At 51.9% G+C, this 23,667-nt stretch overlaps 9 protein-coding genes across 9 annotated transcripts; 6 read left to right on the top strand and 3 right to left on the bottom strand.

The window, feature by feature from the left end:
- Positions 1 to 1,487: 1,487 nt before the first annotated feature.
- Positions 1,488 to 2,318, bottom strand: GT037_003052 (gtp-binding protein rab2; the record flags this gene model as incomplete). The annotated part of the gene is made up of 2 exons (XM_038928099.1): positions 1,488 to 2,198; positions 2,250 to 2,318. The coding sequence occupies 2 exons, from the start codon at positions 2,316 to 2,318 to the stop codon at positions 1,488 to 1,490; spliced, it is 780 nt and encodes a 259-aa protein (XP_038789377.1).
- A 946-nt stretch (positions 2,319 to 3,264) lies between these two features.
- GT037_003051 (uncharacterized protein) lies at positions 3,265 to 5,643 on the top strand (the record flags this gene model as incomplete). Its single annotated transcript, XM_038928098.1, has 2 exons — positions 3,265 to 3,277; positions 3,377 to 5,643. The coding sequence occupies 2 exons, from the start codon at positions 3,265 to 3,267 to the stop codon at positions 5,641 to 5,643; spliced, it is 2,280 nt and encodes a 759-aa protein (XP_038789376.1).
- A 399-nt stretch (positions 5,644 to 6,042) lies between these two features.
- On the top strand, positions 6,043 to 8,872 carry GT037_003050 (uncharacterized protein; the record flags this gene model as incomplete). Its single annotated transcript, XM_038928097.1, has 2 exons — positions 6,043 to 8,415; positions 8,468 to 8,872. The coding sequence occupies 2 exons, from the start codon at positions 6,043 to 6,045 to the stop codon at positions 8,870 to 8,872; spliced, it is 2,778 nt and encodes a 925-aa protein (XP_038789375.1).
- Positions 8,873 to 9,130: 258 nt separating this feature from the next.
- On the bottom strand, positions 9,131 to 10,171 carry GT037_003049 (uncharacterized protein; the record flags this gene model as incomplete). Its single annotated transcript, XM_038928096.1, has 1 exon — positions 9,131 to 10,171. One exon carries the CDS (start codon positions 10,169 to 10,171, stop codon positions 9,131 to 9,133), a length of 1,041 nt encoding a protein of 346 aa, XP_038789374.1.
- Positions 10,172 to 10,966: 795 nt separating this feature from the next.
- On the top strand, positions 10,967 to 11,743 carry GT037_003048 (uncharacterized protein; the record flags this gene model as incomplete). Its single annotated transcript, XM_038928095.1, has 1 exon — positions 10,967 to 11,743. The coding sequence occupies one exon, from the start codon at positions 10,967 to 10,969 to the stop codon at positions 11,741 to 11,743; it is 777 nt and encodes a 258-aa protein (XP_038789373.1).
- A 1,195-nt stretch (positions 11,744 to 12,938) lies between these two features.
- Positions 12,939 to 13,418, top strand: GT037_003047 (uncharacterized protein; the record flags this gene model as incomplete). The annotated part of the gene is made up of 1 exon (XM_038928094.1): positions 12,939 to 13,418. One exon carries the CDS (start codon positions 12,939 to 12,941, stop codon positions 13,416 to 13,418), a length of 480 nt encoding a protein of 159 aa, XP_038789372.1.
- Positions 13,419 to 14,041: 623 nt separating this feature from the next.
- GT037_003046 (alanyl-trna synthetase) lies at positions 14,042 to 14,860 on the top strand (the record flags this gene model as incomplete). The annotated part of the gene is made up of 1 exon (XM_038928093.1): positions 14,042 to 14,860. The coding sequence occupies one exon, from the start codon at positions 14,042 to 14,044 to the stop codon at positions 14,858 to 14,860; it is 819 nt and encodes a 272-aa protein (XP_038789371.1).
- A 219-nt stretch (positions 14,861 to 15,079) lies between these two features.
- GT037_003045 (cse1-domain-containing protein) lies at positions 15,080 to 18,206 on the bottom strand (the record flags this gene model as incomplete). Its single annotated transcript, XM_038928092.1, has 3 exons — positions 15,080 to 15,521; positions 15,577 to 17,944; positions 18,137 to 18,206. The coding sequence occupies 3 exons, from the start codon at positions 18,204 to 18,206 to the stop codon at positions 15,080 to 15,082; spliced, it is 2,880 nt and encodes a 959-aa protein (XP_038789370.1).
- A 467-nt stretch (positions 18,207 to 18,673) lies between these two features.
- Positions 18,674 to 23,565, top strand: GT037_003044 (uncharacterized protein; the record flags this gene model as incomplete). Its single annotated transcript, XM_038928091.1, has 2 exons — positions 18,674 to 22,414; positions 22,465 to 23,565. 2 exons carry the CDS (start codon positions 18,674 to 18,676, stop codon positions 23,563 to 23,565), a joined length of 4,842 nt encoding a protein of 1,613 aa, XP_038789369.1.
- Positions 23,566 to 23,667: the final 102 nt, after the last annotated feature.

Here is a 23,667-nt window from a genome sequence, read left to right as displayed (position 1 = left end):
TAGTTTTGAGTGACATTTACGGCTGATAAGTCGACATGCATCTTGCCATACTTGAGAGGCTTAAGATCTAATATGTGTTCAAGGAAACAGTGGGTTATGGTCCAGGTTCTACTGTTTCAATCTAACATGAACATACAGTAATGCAACTCCTGGATGGCACAACTGCTTCGTCTATGCGATCGGTAGCGCATACATCTTGTATTGAATTTTTTCTTGAAGCACTCTACAAGATATCGGCTAGATAATTCGATCTAAATGAGACTTAGGCTGGAACACGCATCTTACTAAGGTAGCTTGGAAGAATGCTATCATGTGAGAAACTTTAGGGCTTCTTGAAACATATTGACGCGAAAAATGACAACATGTGAAATCTACGCCTTTGCATGTAGCGTCATCTCAATTCTATGTGGACTCTCCTGCAGACGACAGTAGAAGCTCTTAACACTATCCCCGTGCATATGGCTACAGCGTTCTGCTTCAATCAGCCAGTGTAATCCTGCGCCCAATAACAACTTCTTTTCTGATACGGAAATATTTTTATCAATCCGTCAGCCACTTGCATGTAGTAGACTCAACCGTGGGTGTTGAAGAGGTGAGGACGACAGCAAGAGGCAGATGTCGCCTGCACCAGCAGTTCACGTCACTGACATGTTCTAGCGACCAGTAGGTCCTTGAGAAACAACTGCACTGTAAAAAAGTCTTGCTTAAAATGCTGTTGCATTTATGAACAAGGTGGGTATCGTTGGCGAGCTTGACGCTCGCTGTGCTTGTGGCGACGGCAAAGTAGTCGACTGGTTTCCTGATATTCGAAAGAAGGCAAATTCATGTGAGGCAATATCTGGATTGGTTTGAGATAGCTTATTTAACGTCTGGGGCTGGGTAAGTTGCCTGATGGCGCACCGAAGCTTAGATCATCGGTTTTACTCGATCTATTCAGTGTACAAGAACCAGCGCGCCACCACGTCCATATTTGAAGTAATTGCCGGGAAGATTTGGCTCGCCTTGTTGATGTTCGTTTTGGAGGCTGGGCATAGTCAGCGTGTGTACATCATACAAACATACAGTGATAATAGAAGAAGAAGAAGAAGAAGAAGAAGAAGAAGAAGAAGAAGAAGAAGAAGAAGAAGAAGAAGAAGAAGAAGAAGAAGAAGAAGAAGAAGAAGAAGAAGAAGAAGAAGAAGAAGAGGCGCTGGTGCCTGCTTCACAATATGTTCACTAGGAGATCTGACTGACGCTCGTTGGAGACTACACCCCACTAGAGCTTATTTTGAGAGACGTGAAGAGTTCCTAAGATATCGCTCAGCCTCGTCACGCCGCTCTCGATGGAAGGACGATGGGATCCATCTAGTCCATCTGGCCGAGGCAAAGCGTCGGCAGAAGTGATGATATGTTCATTACAATAACACTATATACGGGCCGAGTATGGCTCTTTTGCCGCCAAATAATGTAGGCCAACTTAATATGCCCTTGTCAATGCGGACCATAGTTCAACAACATCCGCCCCAGCCCTGCTGCTTTCCCTTTCTACTCGCATCGTTCAAGTTAACTCCCGCTCTATTCGCTCCACCTCCCGGGCCTTTGACTCCACTCCTCCGGTCATTCAAATCGTACTTTCCGGCTTCTATATTCTGGTATATCCTCTCTGCGACTTCCAAGAAGGCTCTTTCCACACCCTCTCCACTCTTGGCGCTAGTCTCAACATACTGCATGACCCCGTTTGCTTTACACCATTCCTCGGCCTCTTCTTTTGTGACTTGCCGCTTGTTGGCAGCGTCGGAGTCGGTTACGGTGGACGAACCTGCAAGATCGGACTTGTTGCCCACGAGTACTACTACAATGCCTTCCTCGGCGATTTGTCGCAAGTCATGCAGCCATGACGTGGCGGAGAGGAAAGTGTTTTTGCGCGATATGTCGAATACGAGCAGCGCACCCGATGCGCCCCGGAAGTAACTCCTCGTGATGCTCTTGTATGTCTCCTGTCCTGCGGTGTCCCAGAGCGAAAGCTTCATGTGTTTTTGCTCCTGCTTCTGTTTCGACGGCGATACGGGCGCTTGCGGCTGTGAGGATTTGGAGGGGTTGTTGATGCTCAAGGAATGAGAGGCTGGTGGGCCAACGGGAACGATGCGCGATCCGAACTCTACGCCGATAGTTACGTCGTGGTGTGGGGAGAAGCGGCCTTCGCAAAGGCGGACTGTGAGCTGTGAGCCGTCAGTATGGGAGGGCTGGATGGCAGAAATGGTGTCGCATACGCTTGATTTGCCACATCCCGAGTCGCCCAAGGACACAATCTTGGCTATGTAGTCCCACGGCTGAGCCATGATGGTGCGCGAGGCCGTGCGACGGGAATAGAAGTTGATGTGGGGAGCAAGCTTATGTGACGATCACAGCAGAGGCAGTAGATGTATTCGAAGACGGCAGATTCTATTCCAAAGGTATGCAAGATAAGAGCAGTTGGCAAGTATCGGTCCTGTGTGGGTATGATGGACGGCAAGTTGTTGGATGATAGTGAGATAGGTGTAGTCAGGTCAGGGTTCAACAATGCGGTCATAGCTCGGCAGCTGCGTGAGCCGCAGCAAAGCATGTCAAGCACGTCTCATGGCAAAGTCAAAAGCACGCACAAATTGACCTTGCGCAAGGTTTGGCTGTGTGTCATGTTGCTTTTCTCTGTAGCCTGTATCGATCGTCTCTCTCGCACACCGGATCTGGCCAATATCGGGGTTGGCGTGACTCGGGCAGACACGGTCAGGACAGAAATTGCTCTCACGAAAAGGCGAGCAGACGCAGATATTTTACCGAATGCTTTGCATATGGGGGGTGGAGCAGTGATTGAGGCTAGGAGAATAGCGCGTGCCTTGCAGGTTCACGAGGTACGGCAGGCCGACTATCGATAACCCGACGCGCTGGCTTGGCACGATGATGAGCAACCCATCCACGGCAGCTCGCCAACCACCGAACCCTCGACTCCTAGGCGGGCTCTAGCTCATCGCTGCCCTATTGCTACCACGCTGCCTACGCCATCTCGCCCATCTCCAGCTCGACTCGGCGCAACCTGCTGGCATTCCGCTGCATGTCTCCTAGGCTGCGTCATCCGCGGCTGCCTCTTGTACTCTGGTACCCTTGCACTCGACCGCCTCACGACGGCTGACCACCGACGTCGCACCTGAGCCCACCCTCGCTCCGGGCCATCTCTTGCGATAAGATATACCTAGACGCCATCTCCAAGTCCAGCAGGCATAAGGCCCTACATCGCCTACTCTATCCATCATGTTCTCCGAGTGTAAGTGACCTGGTGCCTTATCGGGGCACATGTGATTGACCCGCCGCCTCTGTCTTGGAGAGCTTGCCGACTCGCGTGACTGACGTGCGTGCTCCCCAGATGCATCCAAGTTCCTCTCCCAGTCTCAGTCGCGGCTGTCACTGGGCCAGCCCGAGTCGACTTCAAGCCGCAACGCCCCCGACAGGCAACGTCCGTCCTCGCGAGCCGCCCAAGCTTACCTCCAGCGTCGCAACATGCCCAACCCATACAACTCGCAGGCCATGAGCCGCTTCGCCTTCGCTTCACGCACATCCAACGCGCCCGCCCCGCTCTTCTACTCTGCAACCGATGACTTCCGCGAGGAGGACGACCATGTTGAGCACGACCGCGAGATGGCCGACCACTACGCGCTACAACGATCACGGCGGCAATTTGGCGCAAGCAACCTTTCTGAATCGTCCGAAGTCGAAGATGACCCCCAACGATCGGACCATACTATAGGCGCGGACAGGGACGACAATGAAGCGCCCGGGTACGGTCTCGGAAGAGGGATTAAGAGCTCCTGGAAGGGCGACAAGCCAGCACGCGGAAGATCAACCACCATCAACAACCCCGAAGATGGAGAACGTGAGTCAAGTATACCGCTCTCCGAGACTACGGACCGCAGCAGTAGAGGAAGGGGCAATCTCGTCGATGTGGAGCTCGATTCTACAGATCGAGGCAGCATAGAAGAGCTGGACCGAGACGAGCTCTTGGGTCATCAGGACGAGCCACCACCACCGTTTCAACAGTTTCGCAACATGCCGAGGCCGAAACGCGGTCGCAGTCCACTACGGAATACCCTACCGATACCACAGGAAACCGATGAGGATACCTTGCTACAACATCCACGGCCGATAAGCCCAGATCGCCAGACCGTGCCCGATGTTGTACCAGAGAACCCAACGTCAGCACCACGACATAACTTTTTCTGGGCTGAGCTGTTCATAATCGTGCAGTGTGCCATCCTCGGCACTTGGTTCATCTCTCTGCTACAAGAGTCGCCTCCAAACAAGAAGAATCCGTTGGGCGACACGATATATACCGTCCTACATTCGTCTTTTCACCTCATCGCAGTATACTCGTTGGTCTCGGTCATAGTCGGAGTCCTATGGCTCTCGCTACTTCGGTCCTTCGCTCGGCCTCTGGTGCAACTGATGCTATTGGCAATACCCGTCGTATCGATTTCCTTCTTTTTCTACCCTTTTGTGTCAAGCTTCAAAGGGTCATGGCATGGTGATAGCGTGCAAGATCGGCTGATGCGTTGGCTCTCGTTTGGACCTCTATGCTTCGCGGGATTCTGGGTGTATACCGTTTTCAAGGCGCGACATTCCTTAGACAAAGCCACCGGCATGCTGGAATTCTCGAGTGAAATCCTGAGAGCGCAGTTTCCATTGCTGCTCGTGGGTATTGCGGCATTGGCTGCTGTGATCCTATGGTCTTGGATCTGGATTCTCATGTTCACACGTCTGTTCCTGGGCGGCCACTTTGCTAGCAACAAATCCCGGTGGATCATCGACACCAGCACGTGGTGGCTGGGAATTGCGTTCTTTCTGGATTATTTCTGGACGTTGGCAGTCATTTCGGGTGTACAACGTGCTACAACAGCAGCTACAGTATCTCAGTGGTACTTCCATCGCAACAGCGTCCCCGTACCTGCTGCGAGAACGGTAGTACAAGCCTCTCTCAGCCATGCGACATACACCATGGCTGGGACGATCTGCATGTCCACGCTTATTTCACTCATGGTTCGCCTACCACTTATCGTTCTCCCCAGGCGACTCGCGGGCATGATCGGCATGTGCGCATATTCTATCGTACCAACACCCATCGCGGCGCTGACGAATCCACTCACTCTGACCTTCGCATCCATTCACGGTCTACCTCTCAATCAAGCCGCGCGAGGCTTATCGCAGTTGAACTTCATTTCCGCCGCGTCGCCAACTACGACTCTCGGCCCAAGCTCGTTCAAAGATCATGGGCGACCGTCTATACAGTCATACCGTCTTGCAAAGCTCCTTCTGCACGCTATTCGCTGGGTGATAACATTGTCTCTCGGGTTTGGAGGCTGGGTTTCTACTGCACGCATGCTCCAGATTAGCAACGACACGGTACCATACAAGGGCAGTCTATACGCATATGTCGTCGGCATCATCAGCGCAGCGATTGGTTGGGGCGCTCTAGGTGCCATGGAAGGAGTCCTTGGGAATATCTTAGATGCAGTACTCGTTTGCTGGGGAAGTGAAGTAGGAAGAGACGGACAAGGAGAGGCTCGGTATTGTGTTGACGCCGGTCGGCTGTTCGGCAATGAAGTCACTGGGCAAGGGCGAGGAAGATATGAAGTTTAGATTTTTTTTTTTTCTTTTGCATTTTTGGCGTTCACCAGAGGGACCTGGGTACAGACGCAGAAATGGCGCTTGGGTATACCTATCATCTATCTATCTCAAATCGCTTTTGCTATCAGCAACAGCACGCATACAGCTTTATCCAACAGAGATTATTGTACCACTGGACTGAAAACGATTGAGTTAACAGTTGATAAGATAGTGAAATTGCATCGTGAGGGAGAGGTCTGGCACATGTATCTAGGCAGAAGCTGCGTCATGGTCGGTTAGTGGCTAGCGCGAGTCGACGCGTAGTGGAGCGGGACCCGATCAACACGGCTACTGCAGCCCAAACATCGATTCGGCGCAGCGACAAGCAAGACAAAAGTGCCCCAGGCTCCATGGAGTGCCTTGCCCGCCAACATGTCCTCCCGCACCGTGCCGACCATGAAGTCCTTGTCCAGCGCTGATCGCCGCTCTGTCAATGCCAATTACACGTCGAGTGCGCGACCCCGCGTCGCTTCTGGAGAGGACCTCGACCGACGCAGCTCTACCACAGCGTCACATGCCAGGAAACAGTCGGCTCCCATGCGCCCCGCAGGCGCAACCTCAGGCGAGCGTCGCGTCGAGAAGAAGGAGGTGCGCGAGCGGGAGACGGAGGTCAGGCGGACCAAGAGCCCGCTGAAGCATGCCAGCGAGAGTCGAGTCCATGCTCGAAGCCGCTCGGAGAAACAAGCGCGAGATGTCGAGAGGCCGTCACGCAGCGCGGCCTCGCAAAAGTCGATACCAGAAGAGCCCCAGCCGCCATGGGAGCCCCAGGCTTCCTTGATACCACACACGACCGCCCCGCTGGCCACGCGCATCTCGATACCGCCGCTCGCATCCACCGCTCCTGTATCGCTGCAACCCACGCCGCTCGCAAAACTGTCGCTCGAGGCACAAGAGAAGGCTATATTGGAAGACTTGCTGTTTGTTTTCATGGGCTTCGAAGGGCAGTACATTCGCTTCGGCGATGGCTACAACCCCCATGAAGAGAAGGAGCGTTTGGTTGGGCCACAGTTTCGCCTGATGCCTGGCTTGGATCCTAGCCTGAGGGACCTGACCAAGTCGATGCTGAAGACGGCCACACACTACATCGCTGTCGAGACTTGTGTGGAGGTGTTGAGCCGGGAAGAGTACGGTGCAGTCAACCACGCCCTGTGCGCTGCCGTGCGGCGCTTGCTCAAGGACTACCTCACACTCATCGCCCAGCTTGAGAACCAGCTACTGACCAACGACTCTTTCACACTCCATGTCTTGAGCTTGCATACCAAACAGACGAGCCACATGCTCTTCCAGCTCTACACCACCGGAATCGAACTGCTCAAAGCAAACGGCATTCTCGAAGACGAAAAGGACGAGGACTCAGCGGATGATGACAGCAATGACTTTGAAAACATCCTCGAGTCGTTGCGCGAGGGAGGCAACGCAACCAAGAAGCTTTGCAAAGGCGGGAGCGTCCTGGGCCTCATCACTAAGCGACTATCTTCAATGTCAGGAGATCCTGCAGCTCGGGCACTGTTGACCACGCTGTTGCGAGAAGCCAGTAGACCGTACATGGCTATGCTGAACGAATGGCTGCACCATGGTGGCATCAAAGACCCTCATTCTGAGTTTTTGATCAAAGAACAGAGAAGCATCAAGCGAGAAAGGCTGGATCAGGATTACACGGACGAATATTGGGAGAAGAGATACACAATACGCGATGCCCTAGTGCCTCCCCAGCTTGAAGCCGTCAAAGACAAGGTGCTCCTAGCAGGAAAGTACCTCAACGTGGTTCGAGAGTGTGGAGGCGTCGACGTTAGTAAAGTCGTGCAGGACGCGCCAACTAGCTTCGACGATCCACGCTTTCTAGACAACGTCAACTCCTCCTATGCCTACGCAAACTCCTCGCTCCTCAATTTGCTTCTCACTACACACCAACTGCCGGCACGATTACGTTCACTTAAGCACTACTTCTTCCTCGACCGCTCCGACTTCTTTACTTACTTCCTCGAAATGAGCGAGCTTGAGCTCAAGAAACCAGCAAAACATGTCAACGTTGGAAAGCTGCAGTCACTGCTTGATCTCGCAACTCGACATGCTGGATCAGTTGCTGTGGAGGACCCGTACAAGGAGGACATCAAAGTTCAGATTAACGATACTGGCCTTACAAATTGGCTAATGAAGATTGTCAATGTCCAAGGTCTCGACCAGGATGCTGCTACCGCTACCCTGTCCAACTACACACCTGCAAACTCGGCGCCCATCACCGACGACTCCAACATTACCGGTTATCAAGCACTGGTATTTGACTACGCTATGCCATTCCCTCTATCACTCGTCGTTAGCCGGGTCACCCTCACTCGTTACCAACTACTCTTCCGATATCTACTCAGCTTGAAGCACCTCGAGACTGATCTCGCCAAGTGCTGGGGTGAACAAGGCAAGAACGCAGCCTGGAAACATCGATCAAAGAACCCACGGATAGAACAGTGGAAACGCCGAGCTTGGACACTGCGTGCGCGCATGTTAGTCTTTGTCCAACAGCTTACCTACTACTGCACGTCAGAAGTTATTGAACCAAATTGGGCATCATTAATGTCGCGGATAAGTGAGGAGAAGAAACAGGATGCGCGTGGTAAGGGGAAGACAACAGAGGATGAGAGCGGTGGTCCGCAAGTCAAGCGAACTGTAGATGAGCTGATGCAGGACCATGTGGATTTCCTTGCGACTTGCTTAAAGGAATGCATGCTTACTAACAGTAAACTGCTTCGGGTGAGTTGAGAAGCACTTCTTTGTAGCGAATTTGGTTACTGACAGCCTTCAGATCAACAACAAGATCATGTCAACATGCAGCATGTTCGCATCCTTCACCTACTCCCTCTCTCGCTACCTCGTCACCGGCGACCCCGACCTTGTCGCTCAAGTAAATGCGTCCTTCGCTCCTCCCCCTTCCAAGAACTCCAAGCTGCCTGCCGCTGCACTAGTCGCTTCAACACATCGGCCTTCGACTCAATTTGTGTACGACCCTCAGCGCGTCGACAAGATGTTCGACATGCTTGCTAAATACGAGGAGAACTTTACCCGGCATCTTAAGATTTTGCTGGATACGCTGAACTACCTCGCTGCCACTGAGACAGTAGTTTTCTTGAGCCTTTGCGCTAGGTTGACGAGTGCTGGAGAGGGTCTTAGTGGATTCCAAGTGCCAATGGGTATGGAGGGGATTGCTTAATGAGCTTTGGTCTCATGAGAGTCAGGCGTTGTGAGTCCTACTGCATTATTCCGGGGTATTGTCATGGGTTATGGATTTAGTCTGCAAGGCGCCAAGCGAGCGATACCATAGTTGTTTGAAATGAGACGCAACGAATTACGGCCGCGAGTTTCTCTACTATTGGGAGTGCGGCATCACATGTAACGGGTGTCGTATAAGTGCATTGATCGGTTAACATCGTTCGATTAGACGATCTATACGTACTATGCAAGTGTACTTCTAATATAACTTGAATGGGCAACCTTTATCGGCGCTTGAACTTTTCGTCTTTTCCTTGACAACCTTCCATGTGAGATCCATCAGCTGCTCGCCCAATTTCTCATTATTCGCCAGGTCACTACCCGGCTCCCGTATCGCGGGCGGACAAATGTACTCGCCTGTACCCTCTGTCTTGGTCGCCGCAAACATGGTGCTCACTGCGCCTTCAAACTGTGTCTTCTTGAATGGTGCGAGGCCGTAGCTCATTCCATAGCCACCGAGCGGGTAGGCTTCGTGGATGTGGTCGACTGACTGCCGTGTCTCGACGAAACCGGGGTGTGTGACATTGGACAGGATGTTGGGGTGGGAGGATGATAGGTGACGGGCTAGATAGCGCGCGTACAGGATGGTAGCGAGCTTTGTGCGGCCGTATTGTGCCATTGGGCCAAGGTCTGTGTTGAGCTCATCGATGGACTCGAATTTGGTGTCTTTCGGTGCGTTCTCGTGTGCGTTGGACCCTAGCTGTACTATCCGAACCTTGTCGCCCTTCTCGGCAGTGGATTTGAGCAAGGGTAGCAAGTGAGAAGTCAGGACGACGTGGCCGAAGTGGTTAGAAGCCATGTGTAGATCGATACCGTTCTTGGCCAGTTGGTATGTCATGATACCGCGAGCAGCGTTGTTGATCAAGATGTCGATCCTGTCTGTCTTCTGAGCAATCTCCAACACAGTTTTGCCCGTCTGTTCCCAGTCGGCGAGATCGCACTTTAGCCATTCGACTCTGCTGGCTTTGTCCTCTCCCATCTCTTCCTTGATCGCCTTCAGCGCATCCTCAATGATGTCTTCGCTCCACGATATGATGAATAGCTTCTTGATATTGTTCGACAGAAGCGTGTGCGTGCATCCATAGCCGATACCTTCAGAACCACCAGTTACAACGGCCACCTTGCCAGTGAGATCTGGCACTTCCTCAAGGGAGAACTGCTGGTCTGCGGGTGCGAGGTCATGGGCGCCTGAGACGACTTTACCGAAATTCTCGGCAATGGTGTTTTTTACTGCCTGCATAGTTGAGGAAGTTTCGACTGGGCCCTTAAAGCGGTCGGTATTGTTTGGCGGGGTCGACGAATAAGGTCGAGAGGTAGTAGGAATAATCCGAGTAATGAATGCACGTGGTAGGGTTGCTGTGATTATGGAAGATGATTTGCAGCAACGCAGGGAAACAGCATTCCTAAATAACTTTGTAGACTGCATGGTTACAACATAGGTCATAGGACAGCAGCAACAACCCCCTTAGGTCAAGAGATCTAAGACCATGGCGTGCAGTGACGTGCCGCTTCCCGGGAGGCACGGTAACCAATACCATTTTGTCCTGATGTCAGCACTTAATTGTTTTGGCGCGTTCCTGAACGTTGTGGAGTTCGGCTCGGGAGCGGATCGATGATGATCTGGTAATGACGCATTGATGGAGTAAATAGAGTTGTGACGTATTGGGGCTAGTTGGACGGCCGGTATCGATACAGTACTCGGGACGCGATTTTAGCCCGACGCGATCCTGACATCTGAGCATAGTAGAGCGTTGTTTTCGCTCTCCACCACGAAATTATGGTAGAGTCATCGGTCGAGCGCAGGGATAACAGGCAAGTACGTTTTCATTTGCACGTAGTGAGTGTGTCTGTGTAAATACCACAGTTGCACCTTCTCAACGAAGCCAGTCGCCCCGTGATTGGGAGCAGTTCAAAAAGCTGAAGGGGTCAATATGTTACACCAGATGATCAGAGCTTCAACACAATCTCTCCATCAATTTTGATGACCTACATCTACCTGAATCACACACAGAGCGGGCCCGGCAAAGATAATAACATGCGACAGATTGTCAATTCGCCCCATATTCATTCCGACCGGGCTGCCATGATAGCATCCGAAAGCGATTCGCCAACAGCCTCGCACCAGCAAAGCGCCCCAGATGTCCCTACATCAGAAGAACCGTCAGCTAAATTCACGCCCCTCGCATCCGAAGAGGCAGCTGCTCGCAAAGCCCGTATGAATGCCGATCTCATCGACGCCTTCAAAACCCCTTGTCCGCCTGGTACAACTCCATACGTAACAGGCATCGGTCTATACACCCACGTCGAGGGTCCGCCCCGGGCTCCTCTATATCATGGCGAGAAGCCGCAACCGCAGCAAGAGTTCCTTCCTGTGCGGATACCAAAGCATAGCCGAAGCCGCATCTCACAGCTGGACGAAGTAGTTGGAAAACTATGGGAGCAACTTGAAAAGGCTGTTGAAGAAGAGGAAGAGATTGTCGGTAAGACTGAGCTTGGGCTTAAGGAGCTCAAGAAACGATACGGAGGGCTCGATCCTCCAAAGAACTCGCGGCCACCAGTACAGTACATTCAGCAGCGGCATGACGGGTTACAGGAAGACGTAGCGGCTCAAGGCGGTACAACGGCAGGTGCGGGAAATATGAATCCACCGCCATATGGGCGCATCCAATCGATAGCAGGAGAAGTGGCCAGCCTTGCAGTGAGAAATGAGGATGTGAGCACGGGAGGTGCTGAGGTAGAGCGAGGCAGGCCCCAGACCATCCACTCCACTACAACCTTTTACGGTCCAGATCCGCGCAGACAAAACCGTTAGTGACGAAGAAGGACACATACAGTCCCATGACAAAGTGCGACATAACAAGCTCGACACATCGCATCTCGGTTTAACATTTCCCCTGTGCGTCTTCCGCATCTGGTGTGGGACTGAGCACATGACACGCGTATTGGAGTTCCAAAGTGCAAGTATGACCTATTATTGCAGTTGTTTATCTATACATCGGACACGCGAGCTTTTCCATCCAGAAGTACCAATAAAGATGAGCACAAGAGGTACCAATTTCGCATATACTCACTCGGATATTTACGAAGGACTGATACAATAAGATTCGTTACCGCAACTCTTTTCAGCGTAATGCCAGCGTAGCATTCCAGAGAAGAAAGATAGAAGGAGTAGTCCGGCTGAGAGCATTCATGTAGGTGAGCACGTCATGATGCACGACTCAAACAGTCTCTCCAGCGATGGCAATCTCAGAATCTGAATGTGAAGTATGTGATAATGTTCCATAGCTTATAACAAGCCAAGATTGCTTCCCAGCTTGAAACCGAGATCGTAGAAATGAACAATCACGCATCTCGTACTTCACGATAATAACGCAGAGCAAAACGAGTAACGTGACGGCTAGTGCTAAAATAACAGCGAAGAAATGCTCAATGGATATTGGTTCCAGATCGCGAAGATGAGGCTCCATATAGTGCTCACTTGTATAGAGATTCTGATGATAAATGGATCGAAAGGGAAATGTGAAACGATCAACAGACCGAATGGGACACTGATCTGTGCTTGTGACATTGTGGTGACGCTGTGTCAGCGAGCAGTAATATAGATATGTGGACACAGTGCGTTTACTCGTTTCAGCGTCACATTGCCCATCTCTGCTTCTAGTTCCGATGCTATCACAGCCGCCATAACCCGATCTTCCAAGCTTGTCACCCTATTGAGTCGGTGCAGCAGCTGAGAAGATGCAGATTGTGTTGCTGTCTCAGATCGTCACTGCTAAGAGCTGAAGTCATGTGAGATCTCCGTCTCTACTAGAGTAACCTATGCTATCTGGTGAAAGCAAGCTCAAAGATAGTAGTAAATTGTTAGAAGCCTTATTGATTCAGCGAAATTACCTTATATCGGTTTGATCGCTCCAACTCGGAGTATATACTGACCTCAACTCATTTTCACAATGCTGTTTCTTCGGAGCTGCGAGCAGCTTTACCGACTGATGATAGCAATGTTAGAAATGACAAGCTGGTTATTACAGAACATCGGTGCACTTATTCTCGCATCTATAGTATGGCTCGAGCTAAAAACCGGGCTTGTTCTTGGATCTTTCGGATTATTCGATAGACATCCGCATATTGTCTGCGCCAGTCTCTTCATTCTGGGCCTTCTTCTCTCATGTTGGCTTGTACGCAGGTTCCAGTGGCGGCAACGCGTACCGCAGCACATCGACCTCTTCAGCTCGTCACCATACAAACATCGGCGCACACGAACTCCCGAGTTCCCACCAGGAATGCAGTTCAACCTAGTTCAGGAAAGATGGAGGAAAAGGGGTATGGAAGAGCCATTTCTAAAGCGCCGGGCATTTGGGGCAAGTAGGCCGATAGAAGTACCACCAGTGCGGAGACCGCTTCTCAGCATTCCGACAGTTGCTTCAGGGCTGCCGCAGTCAGATATGAGTCCGATAAATACATCATTTAGGAAGGTTGGATGGAGCTAGAATACTGGGTTTGGTTTGCCTCAAACAACTCTTTCTCGGGGTATTCCAATGAGTTTTCATAGACATAGCTCGATACGAGCGACCTCTTTTCTAGATGATTGGAAAAAACAATCCCAAAATCCGGGAAGAAAGCAAGCACTATTAGCGCTACCTCTTGCAACATCATCAACGTAGCCTTTTCTGCCCCTGTGCACCTTGGCGACGAATAAGTAGCAAGTGCCAAGTCCCAGAGAGTTCTTTGTGTGTGTGCATGGTTGTCTACGACGACAATACGTTTTGCTTCGTTCAACAAAAGAGAAGACGTCAGAACAGGTATTCGTACCTGCCTAAAACGGTTAAGTGCATGTAAACCCTAAGGGCGCATTTCCGATCCATACTTCAGCTTCTGATCATCTCGAAGGTTCTTTTCCTACTTCGACTTTGGTCATTGCAAGTGACTCAATCTCGTTGCATTTCTATTATATGAGCATATCATCTGCTGCATGTGCCGCAAAGTGTTGAGATATCCAGCGTTCGCAATTGTTTTCCGCGGCACAACATCATATCGAGCACCAACAACTCGGCACACCTACAAACAATTCACCATCATTAGCACCTCGCATATCTCGAGACCTCTCAGCATAATGGCAGACCCTCTTTCCCGAAGGACAGACCCGCTCTATCAAAAAGATGGCCAAAGATACAACCATACCTCACCCATAACCTCAATCCATCCACTATCATCTCTGTCTCCAGAAACCCAATCGCTCTTTAAGCCACCACCAGAAACAGAACCCTACGTCCTAACGACGCCTTCAACCATATTTCACGCTCAGGGCGGCGGCCAACCCTCGGATACTGGAACCATTTCCGCAGGATCCACAACATTCCACGTGCATCAAGTGCGAAAGGTAGATCCTACGATATTGCATATGGGTGTCTTCTCTTCTCCTTCAGAAAAGCAGTTTGAGGGAAAAGTCGACGCTGAACAAAACATTGATGTTGAAAAACGTCGTCTGCATTCCCGTATCCACACGGCAGGCCACGTAATCGGTCTCGCAGCTGCCCACCTCAGGGCTGCCGGTTCAATAGCTCCGGACGTGGTTGATGGAAAAGCATCCCATTACCCTGGTGCAGCCTTTGTAGAGTTCTTGGGTCTCATTCCAAGCGACAAAAAGGCTGAGATACAGGCTCGAGTCGACGAGATGGTGGCTGCAGACATGGACGTCAAGATTCACTTTTGGGACGAAGAAAAGGCGAAGAAAGAGTGTACAGGGGTCATGGAGACTCTGAAAGGGGATGAAGAGGATGGGGTCAGGGTCGTGGAGATAGGAAGCGAAGGAAGTTATCCTTGTGGGGGTACGCACGTGCAGAAGCTGAAAGAGTGTGGGAAAATCGTGGTGAGGAATATCAAGAGACAGAAGGGTGTCACCAAGGTGAGCTATGAGGTGCAAGAAGCTTGATTAGATGCAGTGATTTGATCATGCACACTATGTGTGTGCTCCACGAAAATGAATTCAGCTTTGTTCCTTATTGAAAACTCCACCACTTTTTCTACCTGGTATCATATCCTAAATCCTAGAAAGCCGGCTCGGCTGCTTTTCCACGCCCAACCCCACATGCAGACAGATGCATTTGTCTTCTCCGATGCCCCTAAACAACTCCTCGAAGCACATACAGCTCTAGGCCAAGTAACCAGCAAGAACCTGTTTGGAAGTGTCGTCCAAACGCTCTTGCATGATCGTAGCGACGCGGCCATTGTGACGGCTGTTGGCATCCTTCAAATAATTTCCCACCCACTCCTTCACGTTAGTGATCTCCGGAAAGGGGTCTCGCGGCGCCTTTTTGCAGGTGTTTAGCTGGGTGAAACCAACGCCGAAACCGAGCTCGTCGACATCGGCATCGGGAATGATGTCGTCTGCAGACGTGGGTACAGGCGGGTTGACGAGAAGCTCAACCAGGCGCTGTGTCGTAAGGGCCCAACCCTTGGGGTAACGGTCGACAAAAGCTTGCGAATCGCCCAGTGTCTTTGTAAAAGACACAACAGCGGTCTTGCGATCGGTCGGGCGAGCGAGCTTCTGGGTGTCTGGAAGAATGACAGTCAAGTAGATAGGCTTGAAAATACTGTTATAACATTAGCAAGCGTTTCAATAGCTTCCGAAACATGAAAATGACTTACTCTTTCTGGATCTGATCGGAAACTTCGATGAAGAAGTCTGTGCCAAATCCCTTGTCCAGTCGTGCCGAGACGAAGTGATAGAATGCGATGAAACGCTGCTGGAAGTTCTCAGTCTTCATGTTTGACAGCCTTGTTAGCATCAGCTGGAGAATTGTAGAGAAGTAGGGTTGCAGCGCGTTCGCTGGAATGTGTGCGACAACGGCTTCAATAAGCTCAAAGGAGTACGTCTCGTGCGCCTTGCTGGTAACAAGCTTCTGGAAAATACCCAGGATGGGCTCCAGTTGCTTGGTTGCAACGATGTTTTCTGCGTCGCGAGCGACCATTGCACTCAGTAGACGAGCTAGCGCTGGTACGTTACCACGTTGCTCCCAGACAGCACCCTGAATGATGACAACGAACAGGCCCCTGTAGTATTCGCTCAGCCCACTTGAAGGGTTTGCTTCTAGCAGCGCAGAGAAGAGCTGGAAGATGTAAGGAGAAAACTCCTCGACATTGGCTTGCAGGCAAGCAGCGAACGGCTCGTAGAGCTTTTCTTCGAAGAACTGAGGATGTTTCGGCGCGCAAAATCGAACGAGTGCTCCTATGCCCTCGAACATGTAGTATTGGAAGCGAGGATTGCTGGGGTTGTGCCTTATGACCTTGACGATGTTGATAAAACTCTGTAGGATGGTCTCGCAAATCGGTAGAACGCCGTCACGGATGAAGATGAGTACTCGCATGACGCACTTCATCAAGAACTCGTTCTCTTGGATCTTCTCCGGCGCGGAGCTCTTTGTGATGAGCTTGAACAGGTGTGTCAATAGGTCTTTCGATGAACCAACAACGTCTGCCTTGGGAATGATGGGCTGTCGATTGCTGTCTGTCATGTACAGAGCACGCTCCACAGCAATAGCAGCGTATGTGTGAATGACGTAATTGTCGTTGCCCAACTGATTCACAAGCAGAGGGAATGCAGCCCGCCAGAGGTCTGGCGACAACTGGCTGCGGAAGACATAGAGAAACTTGATAGCGTCAACCTTCAATATGGGTGATACGTTTTGTGCCTGGAGGTCAGCTGCAATGTGTGTCTGGAAGAACTCGAGAATATTGACATTCTCGTTGACGCTCATAACACCTTGGCCAGCGGTAGCAGTTCCCTTGGCGGCAATGGCGGTGAAAAGGTAGACTGCGGTATCTTTTGACTTCCAGTTGTTCTCGCTGTCCTGAGCGTAGTTTTGGAGGTAGGCATCGATATACGTTTGGGAGGTAGTTGTGACCAAGGTCTCGAAGCGAGTCATGAGTTGACGCAAGAAGTTGGTGGCAGCACGACGGCGAGTGTCGTTGTCGGATCCTTCCAAGTCCCTCCTGATGAACTCAATTGGCTCGTCTTCGAAAAGCTCGACGTCGGACTCGCGCAGAGTGAGATTGGGCAAGATGACCTTCTCGATAATCTGAACCAAGACGGACTGATTGTTGAAGGCCTCAGCGTGTTGCGTAGACGCGACTGCAGTGAGGAACTGTAACGCCTTGCTGACGAGGATATCGTACTTTGTCTCGAGGCCAACCGACATGAGGAAACTCCATGTGCTCTCGATGAATTGTCCAAGCTGCGAGCCAAATACGTCCTCGTACTTTTGGATATAAAGCATGAGCGCCTCGAAGATACCCGCGCGTACGTATTCCTGCGGCCCTGACTCGGTGTCATCGTCGGTGTGTAATGCGGGGTTATCGAAGACGAGGTACTTGTGGAGGAGTCCTGAGATGATGGCGATGTGGTCTTCGAAGACGGGAGGCAAGTCCTGGCAAGAAAGATCGTAGAACAGCTTGATAAGCAAGTCTAAGGTTGTGAAGGCGTTCTTGAGCACCTGTGGGTTGCCTTGGGAGTTTGTGATGAGGGTGTCGGTGTTCTCGAGCAGTTGGAGGAAGGGAGTGCCGAACTTGGACAGGACGTGGTTGATCTCGGTGAAGAGGTCGTCGGATCGGAACAGCGGACGCCAGCGCTTGAAGATGGAGTGCGCGACTTGTAATACACCGTTGTTGACCACTGTGTTGTCGGGAGTGAGTCGTGAAATCAGGTCGTCGACCAGGGTATCCCATCGCTGCCAGAAGTCGCTGTCGGCAATGGCGCTAATGGCTTCACCCAATTGCGCTTGTAGGTTTGCGGGTACGGATACCATGAGGCCTATGAGTTCCCGCTTGATTGCCACAACCTCGCTCTCGGGCAGTTTGTAGTTGCCATCCTCGTCGACCCAATTCCGCTTTATGAAGTTTTTGAAGTATAGCGCGGCGGAGAGACGTGTGGTTTGGGGATTTGCGTCGGAGGCGACGATCTGGAGGAGGGTGAGGGAGAAGCCGGGCTTGGTCTGCTCTTGGGTGATTGCTTCTTCGGCTTTGAAAAGTTAGCACGTGGTGCTGAATAGTGTTGAGAGGCGGAGGGGCAAGTTGGCAAAATGCGCATGTGTCGGCATGTGCAAGACGAACTGCTTTGGCGTCGGATATGCATGGAAATGTATGCATATCGTCTTGCACGGCAAGTGCAGGCTACACGACGTGCAGCACTGCGGTAAACAATGGTACTCACCCTGCTTGTTCTGCCGAGGGTCCAAACTGGCCTGGAGCAGCTGGGAGAGGGTGGCGATGTCGGCGGCCATGGTGATGGGGTGGAAGCAGCAGAGGATCTGGACGGGTGGCTTGGAGTGAGAAAGAGAGCAAATGTTTGGCAGATGGTTGCTGTTTGGGGTGTCCCACTTGAGGGCGCTAAGGCCTAGGAAGAGCTCTGGCGTGGACAGGGATTAGGTACATAACCCCAGATGATTTTCCGAGAGAGCATCCATGACACGACAAGATGCTGTCCTGCTCTCTCCCCACCGAGCACGCCACTACTTCGTCTTCCCCCCAGGCGTAACCCGTCGCCGCCTCGTCCCGTGCAGCCGCGTTCCCTCCCCAGTCCTAAATGGGCACCACAGACAGCCCCGCCTCTCTGCCGACCAGCACCCATGATAGACTCGATGCGCCTGCGCCACTCTCACAGCTCTCTTCTCTAGCCTTTGCAGCGGCAGTCCTGGAGCCTACCTACTAGACATCCACCCGGCGACGCTGATCCGCGACACCCAGACGCATGTCTCCGCCGCCCGACCATGTCCCCCACACGCCCGACCGCCGCTCCTCCACCCAGGCGCTCTTCACAGCCTTCCGCTCTTTGACGGGCGGCCGTCTGAAGAGCCCGACGCCGCCGCCCTCTGTCTCGTCTGCCACCAGCACGCCTGCGCGCACTCCCTCGCTGGGCACCATACGTCCCGGCTCCATCCCTAGCCCGCACTCAGCCGACGGTACCCTTCAGCGCATCAGCCAGGTCACAGGCCAGCAGCGGACGGGCAAGCCTGTTACCGGTGGACCACCAGAACTCGACGACCTGATCGAGCAGCTACATCGGAACCGCCCATTCACCGAGCGCGCCGTGGCCGTGGACAAGATATGTGACATCCTCGAGGCCTATCCCGTGCAGAACATACTGGGGCTGTGGTCTGTCGCAAGCGACTTGCTCCTTCCCGAGCAGCCCGACGACGTCGCAGAGGCGGGGTACAAGCTCCTGAAGAGCTGTGCGTCCCTGTCTGACCTGGCCAGCATCGAGCGCACTCTCTTCTTCGACGCCGCCTGTCTGCGTAAGAACGACCGCTTTTTCGACAGGAGACTTGAAGTCATTACCACCCTTACCAATCATGGGCGCGACATCGATTCGTGCGAGTCGGGCATGGTCTCCTTCATCCTGACCTCCTTGGACAGCTGCTTCCAGGCTAGTTGTGATGCCTTCCGCGGCATGAGGAGCAAAGCAAATGGGAAAAGAAGTGCCGCCAACCCTCCCCAAGAAGCCGCAAACATGTTTCGAGCCTTCCAGTATGCCACCGACATTTGCAAGTTCAACGCCAAGGTCTTTACCGACGACGACTTGGATCTTCTCATACGACGGACCGTCGCCATCTGCAGGGCTACAACTCATCGACCTGATGTCGAGTGCGGCGTCAAGCTTTTCGACACCATCGTCACCTATGTTCATATCCCGAGGCGCTCGCTTCGCATGTGTCTCGAGGTTTTGTGTGAAATCCACAAGAGAATCACCGAACTCCAGGATCAAGCCTGGAATACGTTGAGCAATCTGTTCAAGTCCCATGTCGGTCAAGCTGCTATATCCGAACTGTTGCATATGCTTCTGGACGGCCCAAGTCGAGAGACCTTGGAAAACGACGGGCTCAAGAGAAAGCTAGAGAGCATGTACAGGGGTACGACTCTGGTTTTGCGCCTTCTCCTCCTAGAAGACGGCCGAAATGAGCTGCCTAAAGTGCCCCTGTCCTTGCTCTTCCCAGCTTTGAACGCTTCCATCAAGATACCAGGCACCGACCAAGAGCAGATAGTCGTCAGTCTGATAGATGCGGTTCTAGCTCAACAAGGCATGAGGGACCTGTTACTTGCGGAAAGTGACTTGGGAGACATGCTACAAGTTATACGTGTATGTGCAGAACGTGACGACGAGCGTATCCAAACCAAGACGACTAGGTCGGCAGATCATGGGAGCGACACAAAGAAGGATGTCATTGAAAGACAGATGTCGCCTCATGGAGACAGCTCATCCAATGCTAGCAGAGCAGAGCATAGCAACGACGCTTCTGCACCCCACCCGGAGCTCTTTCGGCGTGACTCAGATGACGGCATATATCAAGTGTTGGTCAAACTAGATCACATGAGCGACGCACTCGACTTCATCCAACGCGAGGCTGTGATGGAGCTCTTCTTGCTAATCTCACACCGTATCAGTGATGCGACTGCGGAGAGGGTCATACAATACTTTGCCACCGGACGCTACCTCAACCCTTCGAACGCCGGGTGGCTTGATCTTTGCCACCGTCTGGTCTCTGGTATCTTCGACGATGCTACAAGACCGCGCTCACTTCGATTGCTCGTAATCCAGTCGCTACGGGAAACGCACGATGCTGTCGAGTTATTGTGTTCGAGCCAAATAGTATTGGAGTCCGAAGAACTTCTTCTCAGCCGGGTCCAAAAAGAAGAGGACATAGAAGTCTTGCAAGAACTGGTGGACTTCGCGATGAACGTCGCTGATCAAGCATCAACGGCCCGGTTCTCACACATTGTTCTCATCTTACAGCGACGTCTGGACCGCCCACAAGCTTCCATGACGTCCTCTCTACCGTCATGGCAGTCTCACCCCTTTTTTCTCAAAGAAGATGGTTGTTCCCCTTGCAACATCATCGCAACTGCTTACGTACGGCTCTTCACCCGAAGCGTGACACATTCGGCGCAAAAGACACGCATTCTTTATGAACTACTACGGCAAATTGCTGGAAGGGACGCTTATGCGCACGATGCACGTCTTACCGCTCTCAAACTACTATTTCGTTTGCGCGCTGATGCCCGCCACGCTCTGATAGTCAGCTCTGACCCTGAAGGCCAGAGGATTGCCGCTGAACTTTGCCGCACCGAGGAAACAGCAGTTGCACCGGAGAAGATGGATGAAGGCTCAGCGGGTGACCATAGTAGATCAGAAGATACTCTCTCGTGGCGCGAGCAGCGCAAGACTTCTGGTTCAAGTCCTCGGTCTTCCCTCAATCGACATACAGGCCGCACAACTGCTCCAGCCGGTCGTGTTTCGAAACCGATACCTCCCTTGTGGATGTATCCTGGTCCCAAAGGATTACCTGAGGAACCTCCATCTGACTCAAGCCGGGTCGTGTTCTCTCACATTGACGCGGCGAAATATCCCCTGGATGATGACATCTTAGACATGGAAATTACACTGTGGCTCGAGTTGATCATCTCACTTCTACAGAGACCACCTGATTGGGAGATCTATAGTTACGTACTCGTCCATCTTGGACCTCAACTCTCGAACCAAGCGCTGGTTCGCAGTTGTGTTGCTCAGCTCAAGATGCTGCGGAATGTTCTTTGTGAACAGGTGCGGAATGCGAGCTTCCACGAACCTCCGCCGCACACGCTTCTGAAAAAGGCTGATGTTGCAGTGTGCCTGTTTCACATACTGACCATCATCATCAGCTATCACGAGTATTTCGAAAAGAGCGAAGAAGACGATCTTGTTAAAGCATTCCTGCAGGGCATTGTACAATGGGATAGAACCTCAAAATGGTGTATTCACGCACTGTCGGTCTGCTGTTTCGAAATCCCGCTCTCGGTTAGCAAGTCACTTGACGGCATTATTCAGAAAATGTCGCAAATCATCACCAAGCCGGCCACTGCGATACACATCTTGGAGTTCCTCACTTCTTTAGCGCGTCTTCCGGAGCTCTTTAAGAACTTCCGTGAAGATGAGTTCAAGTTGGTTTTCGGTGTGTGCTTCCGATACCTACAACACATACGCGACCAGCGTGACAGGACAGTCAATGGGCATTCGTTGCAAAGTGGGCATCGGACCCTGCGGCATAGTGGTGCATCACGAGACTTTGCGGCATCGTCAGATTCCATTACAAACAAGCCAAGAAGTGTTGAGGACGACTTACCTCAGTATCTTTACTCGCTCGCGTATCACGTCATTACATTCTGGTTCATGGCATTGAAGATGGAGGACCGTCCGAAGCAGATACCGTGGATCACAAAGAACTTATACTATACCGATAGCTCTGGGAGGCAAGTCATGGAAGAGCAAGGACAAGTCATTCTAGATATCATGAATATGGTAGCATATACAGATCGCGATGAGACGACGCGGGAGGAGAGCTCCTTCAAACCTGGCGATGGCGAAGTCTGGAAGAAGACCTGGATCGTTGGTAACGCTCTTATAACAATAGAGACTGCGGCAAGGACAGGTGCCTCCGTCGTCACAACCCGTCGGCCAGTACGTCATCCGGGTTGCTAAAGGGTAATACATCTGCTAACGACTGACAGTGCGGTACTCGCTTCATCAAGGTGCGGCCCCTAATTACCTCACCGCCGCGACATCAGGTACCGATCACTATCGGCCTTGCCTCTGAAGCATTCTACTCCAACACCTATGTTGGAATTCTACCAGACGACATCTTCCAATCCTTCTACGCGCCGCTCGACCTGAGCAATCCGCCAATTCCTTTGCCCGACGACGAGCCGACACGCCGTGCTATTACTACGTTCGACCGAATTGCAACGGTTGACAACTACAAAGTGGGTGTCATCTATATTGGCGAAGGCCAAACGAACGAAAGAGACATTTTCATGAACGACATGGGGTCCCCAGCGTATACCGCGTTCCTTAGTGACCTAGGTACCTTGTGCCGTCTGAAGGGTGCAAAATTTAACACTGGTGGTCTGGACACTCGCGAGGATATTGATGGCGAGTTTACCTATTGCTGGCGCGACCGCTGCATGGAGCTCGTCTTCCACATTCCTACAATGATGCCTACCAACCGCGATGACGACATGACATACCCAAACAAAAAACGACATATTGGTAACGACTTTGTCAACATCATCTTCAACGACTCAGGGTTACCTTACGACTTTAACACGTTCCCGTCCGCCTTCAATTACGTACACATCGTGATTTCCCCAGAGTCTAGGGCTAGTTTCGTTGACCGTCGACTGGACGCAGATCCCGACGGCAGGAATCGCTACTACAAGATCCAGACCATTTCAAAGTCAGGCTTCCCCGATATATCTCCTGCTGTCGAGACCAAGATTCTGTGTGGCAAGTACCTTGCTGACTACTGCCGCCTTATGGCCATCAACGCGGTCGTCTTCTCCAGTGTATGGTACATTCGTGAAGGAGGCGAGTCTATATCATCCTGGCGTAACCGACTTCGCGAGATCAAGCGCCTCCGGGAGCGCTATGGCGCAAATGATGCTCTGCCAAGCCACCCACCACCTTCGTCACCGGCAGGAAGTCAGGGTTTGTCGAGTCCGCCATCTCGCGAACAAAACCTAGTTTCGCCGTTCCAGCGCATGAGTATCGCGACTCATATTACCGATGGTACCAGTCGCAGTTCCATCAGCAGCTCCTCGCACGATGTTTGATATTATGTGCCAAAAAGTCGATTGTTTCTGGTGTTCCAACAGGTCTTACAAACATATACCCAGAGGCTTGATTACCTCGCAAAAGTTCTTTGAATTCGCGTT

Source organism: Alternaria burnsii (genome assembly GCF_013036055.1).
Source record: "Alternaria burnsii strain CBS107.38 chromosome Unknown 746, whole genome shotgun sequence".
In the NCBI taxonomy this organism is placed as follows: Eukaryota; Fungi; Ascomycota; class Dothideomycetes; order Pleosporales; family Pleosporaceae; genus Alternaria; species Alternaria burnsii.
This window is presented reverse-complemented; position numbering and strand designations above follow the sequence as displayed.